The sequence below is a fragment of the Otolemur garnettii genome, unplaced genomic scaffold (genome assembly GCF_000181295.1).
Source record: "Otolemur garnettii isolate 467f Iridium unplaced genomic scaffold, OtoGar3 scaffold00024, whole genome shotgun sequence".
Classification (NCBI taxonomy): domain Eukaryota; kingdom Metazoa; phylum Chordata; class Mammalia; order Primates; family Galagidae; genus Otolemur; species Otolemur garnettii.
The window spans coordinates 5,430,236-5,437,621 of NW_003852419.1; the positions used below are offsets into that span (position 1 = coordinate 5,430,236).

The following is a 7,386-nucleotide window of genomic DNA, read 5'->3' on the forward strand; positions in this document are numbered from 1 at the left end:
ATTTTCTAATAGAACTATTAATAGCATTAGCATTAAAATAGTCAAAGATAAGGCAGTGACCTGCCAAATAACAAAGTGCCCCTTGGGAAAATAAAAACCTTGTGGCTATACTAACCAGGTAATAATTACACTCAAATGTTTTAATCTTGGCTCTGGTTTGCTATGGACTCTTTCATTAAGTATTTAAATTGTAGTTAAACAAAAACCCTGATAACCGCCTTTGGAGTAGCTTAAATTATAGAGAAATCAATGGTAGAAGCAAGCAAAAACTAAAACAAGGTGTAGGCACCACTGCCTGTCTACTCCTAAGAACATTGTTTTTGTAAAAACATGTTGCAAATAGACAAGAGCAACTAAAAATTCTCCTTTGTGTTATGGTAGAATTAAAAAGCACAATATAATTTTAAAAAAATAAAGAAATAAAAAGCACAATGAAAGATTAAGAAATAGAGGTAAAATCATAATAATCCTCCCTCAACTAGATTTGGATTACTATTAAAAAATATTGTATGGCTGAAGTCAGTATAGTATGGACAAACATGCTAACTAACAGTGAAAAATATAATAAAAAGGTAGGAAATACAACACCTATCTTAGGCCAATTCCCATGTTAAGATACATTTACACAAAGGTTTTTCAGTCTTTCATTTCAACCTTTTGAAAAAAGTAGCATCCTCATTTAAAGTCTAAATATCCTGAATAGTCAAAAGAAAAATGTATCCAGATTATACCAAGCAGAAATCAACTCAACATTTTATTCTCAAAATTGTAACACTTCAACAGTTAATTAAAGGACTCAAATTCAAAGCAACCATTGGGTAAATTGTAATTTTTTTATTGGAAAACAAATATACAACTTGGAATGGATTTGAGGCAAATTGTGCCATAAGCAGATTTTCTTTAAGTGGCTAAACAAAGTTTAAAAGCAAGTAACAATAAAGAAAATGTTTCTGGTACAGGACCAGCAGTACAAAAAAAATAGTGTACGAGTACCTGGATAATACACCCGTTTTGCAATAGTGCAACTTTTAAGTACATATTGTTGACTGTCCATAGTCCACGCAGAGTTACAACTCCACACTTCAACAACAACATGCTGACAGTTCCTAAAAAAAACTACTTTAAAAAAAGGCATAACCCAGATGTTCCCTCATTTGACCAACTCCATCTAAGTTTAGATGTGCAGAAGGGCTTAGATATATCCAGAGTAAGCCACATGCAACATGTTACTTGATCAATTTTCTAAAATAAGGTTTCAGGACAATGACAGTAAGATAAGGATAAGGGAAGAAAACATGGAGGAATGAAGTCCTAATTACTATACATGCATATTTTTTTGACAGTAGTGAGAAACCTTTTACAGATAAGTTACAAACAAAGAAAAGGCAAATAAACAATTTTGTACAAGAAATTTAACACATTCTGTACAATGTCTTCACTTTGCTGTCATCATTTGTACAAACTCTGAAAAAGAAGAAGTACACATAAGGTTGAGTCAATGGCAAAAACTGACAAAACCAATCACATTTACTCAATCACTGCACAGTCTCCATTCTCTCTTTCCTCAGAATTACCATGAAGTATAAAGGAAAGCTAGTTCATTGCCAACACTGGAATTTCATAAACCACAATTGTTCAGTTATATGCTTCAGATAAACTATTATAAAAAACATTCTTGACTGGCTTAGATTAGGCTTGAATTTTAAGCTACTGGGTTAAAGGTGAATACTTGTAACTTCAGTGCTATAAATGGTTCGATTTTAGAATATTAAATTTTTTAGCTTATATTGTGAAAAAAAATATAAGGCAAAGGTTTTGCTGGAAATCTTTTAATTTCCACATCTTGCTTCTTGCTATGGCCATCCCAAATTTAGAGTTACAAGATACTTTTGAACTGAAGTATATGTAAACAGTTTCAGACTAAAGCCAGTTAAGAGTAAAAAAAGGAATCCAGTGGATCCAAGAGAAAGTAAGTCACCTTAATTTCATTTTAGGAAATTCAGGAAAAGTTTGATGCTTTCAAAACTGTTCCAAACATTGTACAGTGCTTCTTAAACTTTAAAGTATGATTCACCCAGAAATCTTATTAAAATGCAGATTCTAGGTGTAAGGGTGGAAAATGAAAATAGTAAGTATTTCAAAGTTCTCAAGTGAGACAGTGATGTTGCCTAGTCTGCACACCAACGCTATGAATAGCAAAAGGTTAGTATACATAAAACTGTTCTAACATTCCAATTGGGGGGAGGTCAGTAATTTTGACCTTATCAGGTAACAAGCCCCTTTAACTTAAAAATCAAAGCACAGCATGAGGCAATCAGAGTGACTTACCTTCATAGTTTACTTGACCATCACCATCAATATCTGCTTCCCTGATCATTTCATCAACCTCTTCATCTGTTAACTTCTCTCCGAGGTTTGTCATCACATGGCGAAGCTCTGCTGCACTGATATAGCCGTTGCCATCCTAGAAAAATATTTAGTGTATTTTCTGAGTAAAATTAAGAGTTAAAACGGAAACTAATAGTTTACTAAATTTCACATTAGGGGTAAATATACTTTGGAAATCTCTACAAACTAAAAATAATCTACATATAGTTGACCTTCAAATTAGATGCCACTAAGGGCCAAGCAGGATGTCCTATATTGAAATCACTATTTCCTAGTTCCAAAGTCAAGCAATGCTTCGTTTGTCAAGAGTAATGCAATACCTACATTATTGGAAAATCTAAATTTATAATGAATTCTTAAAAATCTTTTGACTTGGTAGTTCAAGTATGTCGGTACATGAAAAAAACAAGTCTTCATAAGGGTCATATGAAGACCCTTCATTTTATCTTCAAGTTAAAATTTAACATACGCAGTCCTTGAATACCTTACCTACCTTATCAAACACACGGAATGCTTCTCTAATTTCTTCTTCACTGTCTGTGTCTTTCATTTTTCTTGCCATCATTGTCAGAAATTCAGGGAAGTCAATTGTGCCATTACCTGAAATGGTTTGTGTAGTTCAAACATAAAATACAAAGTAAATAACCACTTCTTCAACCCTCTCCCACCCCCTAAAATTAAAAAGACCTACCATCAGCATCTACTTCATTAATCATGTCCTGTAACTCTGCTTCTGTGGGATTCTGTCCAAGAGACCTCATTACAGTCCCCAATTCCTTTGTTGTTATAGTTCCATCACCATCCTTGTCAAATAGTGAAAAAGCTTCTTTGAATTCTGTTAGAAAGACCATAACCCAAGCGTACAGGTTAGCAATCAAAAGTAAACTAACTGAAATGTATTAACTCTTAAAGCTAAGATATATCTAAAGATAACATCTGAAATGAGATTCTTCATCCCTAAAAAATTAAGTGTGAAAACTTTGTGATGATAATTCAAACATCTTTGGCCACCAGCCAATCATACCAGCACATTCTCATATTGATCTGTTAGGGAGTTTTTCATTTAAAATTTCACAGGAAACTAATATCTAAGCTAGATAAAAGTAAAATTGTTCTAGGTGAAAGAGGAAAAGAACCAAATTCCCAAATGACAGACTTCTCTCTTTGTCAAAGAAGCTGCTCTGTGGAACATAATTCAAAACTATGCATCTAACCTACACTCACAAAAGAAAAATAAGACTTATCAGTACCAAATACATATCTGTATGGAGTAACAATATAGTTTACGTGCATGGTATGTTCAGAGTTAACTTCAAAGGTTAAAATTATGTCTAACACGCACTCACCTACGAAATTAAGAACAAGTAACATTTTAAGCTTCAGAATATGCAATAGGCCAGTTTCCTTTCTGCCAGAAGGCAGAATCACTAAGTAATCTGTTACCACCAACGGGGCCAATTGAAACATAAATCTAGTATCATTGAGAAAAAAGGTAATTTAGATCTTTTTTAGAATATAAAACGTCAAGGGTGGAAAAGCTAAATATATATATATATATATTTTTAGACAGAGCCTCAAGCTGTCTCCCTGGGTAACATGCTGTGGCATCACAGATCATAGCAACTTCCAACTCTTGGGCTTAAGTGATTCTCTTGCCTCAGCCTCCCAAGTAGCTGGGACTACAGGGGCTCACCACAATGCCCAAGTTTTTTTTTTTTTTTGGTTATAATTGTCATTGTTGTTAGGCAGGCCCGGGCTGGATTTGAACCTGCCAGCTCTGGTGTATGTGGCTGGTGCCTTAGGCACTTGGAACTACAGGTACTGAGCCAGAAGTTAAATATATCATTCCTTATGAACTTATAAAATTATTTTGCTTCTAATTCACCAATGGATTACATGAAAAGCTGCTGGAGCAACACTCCAGACTATGTGGCCTCACCATTTATTTTACAAATGGAGAAACTAAAACAAAAATTAAATATGGTATTGCAGAGTCATACCAATGAATTAAAAACAAAGCTAGTACTTTCTGAGTAAGACATTTTCTAAAAGATATCTAGACTATCAGCAAGCAAATGGAAAAGCAGTTTCAAAGTTCATCAGATCATTAAGCTTCCTCAACATATATTCATACATTTGAAAATGTGTATGCTCACACCTTCCAGTTACATTCCATCATACTACCTCTTCTCTGGACTCAACTAGTCCTGCACTGATTTTGCCCACTAACATATAAATATTTTTACACCTCTAAGCCTAAAACTAACTTCAAACCTTACGTATATTTTAAGAATTTGACCTTACCCCTCCTCCAATTTTGAAGGACACTCGTATCAATTTTCCTTTCTTTTACAGCTGAAAATGCCAAGTCCCAACACAACACCTAACTTGCCCAATCCATCAAGTTATGTTTCAGCACTTGAAGCCGTAAGGCATAGAAACTAAAAGCAGACTTTGAAAAACTTGACTGCCTAGGTTATAATGTTCTAGCTCTGCTATTATCAGCAATGTAATCAGGACAAGTTACTAAATGTTTGCTGCTTCAATTTCCACATTAAAGTAAGGATAAATGTACCTAAGTTTAAGAATTTATTATGTAAAGTCACCATCCTCTTTTATGGCTGCATAGTGGACCTTGTACACAATGCAATGGTACATTTCAAATCTATTAAGAGTATAAACGTCTGACCACAACAAATAAAGTGATGGTTGTTATCGTAATCAATTTGATGTAAGCACTCCACATTATATATCAAATCAGCACACAGTACCCTATAAATGTACAGTTATGATTTAATTTAAAAAACTTCCCCCGCTTGCAAGCAAAAAAAAAAAAAAAAAAAAAGAAAGAAAGAAAGAAAGAATTATCATGTGGGGCAACACAGTTTAAAATGCCCATGGGTGGTGTTTACCTGGTCACTCCCATCCCCCCCAAATCAATATGCAAAGCACTTAGAACTATGTCTAGCTAATATTTAATAAGTAAATGTCAAGAAAGAGATGATCTCATTTTGTTGCAGCATCCAAAACTGCACAGAAAAACCCTCATACACCTCTTGGCTTTCATAATAGTACTTTGACCTTCCTCCTACAGTATACTGTACCAAAGGCTCTTGACCCATTTTATCCTCTTTTTTTTTTTTTTGGACTTCTTGGCCATTTCATCTATGCACACTTCTTACCTTTTATCTACTCATCTCTCTTATAACAGAATACCTTTATTTCTGACTATCTACACAGGATATTTCCCCTAGCTGACCTCAAGCAAGACATATGAATTCTATACTCCCCTAGCAACCTTAGGGATACAAGCAAAAGCCAAAGAGCCACTCCTTAAGTCTTCCCCTCCTGAAATCTGTCAATAAATTTTGAATTCTCTGCCATTTAAATACTGCCTGATTCTTTTTTCATTTCTACAACCAATATTTCAGTTCAAGGTCCCATCATCTTTTGCCTCAACTACTGCAAGTGCCTAACTGCACGTTCTTTCTTTACAGCAGCAGTTCTCAACTTGTGGGTCACGATGAACTGTATTAAAGGGCCGCAGCATTAGGAAGGTTGAGAACCACTGCTTTAAAGTAACCCACACACAACCATCTGGCTCCTGTAACTTTTTGGGACAACCTTATTTACTTTCTTCTACTTAAAATCTTTTAATTGCTTGACTTTATTTAGATGAGGTATCTTTGGCTAATTGTAGTAGTTTGCTGCACTCATTACTAGTAACACAGTTCTTTTTCATTTAAATATTGTTTCCAGAGGAACTCAACATCAGAAGCTTAGTACCAAACTAATGACTGATTTTATAAAAATAGGATATAGTGCTAACCTAGATCAACCTAATGACAAAAATAGAACAGGGAGTTCTCACCTACAAATAGCAGAATTTGATAAAGACATTTCCATCTACTAGGATATAGAAATATTATCTAGAAATAAATAATCCTATTAGGGCTTGGACAGGGCATCTATCACCTAATTACATAAGTTATAAGAAAATTTTCTAATAAGCCTTTAGAACAAATAACATTTTTAAAGTTCAAAGTTTATTTCAAATTTCTATTTCTTTTTTTACACTAAAGAGTCAGAAATACCTATTAAAATTCCTTAAGAATAAATCAAAAAGGGTCGGCGCCTGTGGCTCAAGTGGCTAAGGCGCCAGCCACATACACCTAAGGTGGTAGGTTCGAATCCAGCCCGAACCCACCAAACAACAATGACGGCTGCAACCAAAAAATAGCCGGGCATTGTGGCGGGCACCTTTGGTCCCAGCTACTTGGGAGGCTGGGGCAGGAGACTTGCTTGAGCCCAGGAGTTGGAGGCTGCTGTGAGCTGTGAAGCCAGGGCACTCTACCCAGCAGGATAGCTTGAGGCTATGTCTCAAAAAATAAAATAAAATAAAAAGAATAAACCAAAAAGTACAGTGTTAAGTTTACCTGCCTTTACAATTCACCTAATACTTCAGAACCAGCATAATCTTTTATGTACAGAAACATATAATTCTAAAACAACCCCCAGGAGTAACTTGAAATGTAAATTGTAGGTCAAAACCTAAATAAAAAATAAAAAGAACCAGGATTTGGTGAGATACCTCTTAACTATGAGTAAGAAACACAGCCGATGGAGATGAATCTAGTAAAATGGAAATTCCAGATTATAAATAATGAAAAATAGAAGGGATACCATTAGAAACTGTCCAAAAGAAGTTGGCTGCACAAGGAAGGGCTAAGGATCCAAGGGCTGCCATAAAGCTTGGAGATACATAGGTAGCCTTGCAAACAATGTTTCCTTTGTTGGTGCATTATTAAAAGGACTCAAATAGGGATGTGCTGCATTGTGGTAGCAGTAAGGACTGAATATTACCTGGAGTCTCAGAATAAAGATAAGAAGCATCACTGTAGGCTCAGCGCCTGTGGCTCAACCGGCTAAGGCGCCAGCCACGTACACCTAAGGTGGCGGGTTCGAATCCCCAGCCCGGACCCGCCAAACAACAATGAC

The 7,386-nt window shown here is 35.3% G+C and overlaps 1 protein-coding gene across 1 annotated transcript in view; it reads right to left on the reverse strand.

The window, feature by feature from the left end:
* Window positions 1-814: 814 nt before the first annotated feature.
* Window positions 815-7,386, reverse strand: part of CALM2 (calmodulin 2) — a 30,036-nt gene continuing 23,464 nt past the window's right edge. Inside the window, exons 4-7 of the mRNA XM_003787895.3 lie at window positions 3,080-3,223; window positions 2,882-2,988; window positions 2,329-2,464; window positions 815-1,464 (exon numbers count right to left, since the gene is read on the reverse strand). Coding sequence (XP_003787943.1) covers window positions 1,436-1,464; window positions 2,329-2,464; window positions 2,882-2,988; window positions 3,080-3,223 — 416 coding nt within the window. The 3' untranslated portion in view covers window positions 815-1,435. The remainder of the gene's footprint in view (window positions 1,465-2,328; window positions 2,465-2,881; window positions 2,989-3,079; window positions 3,224-7,386) is intronic.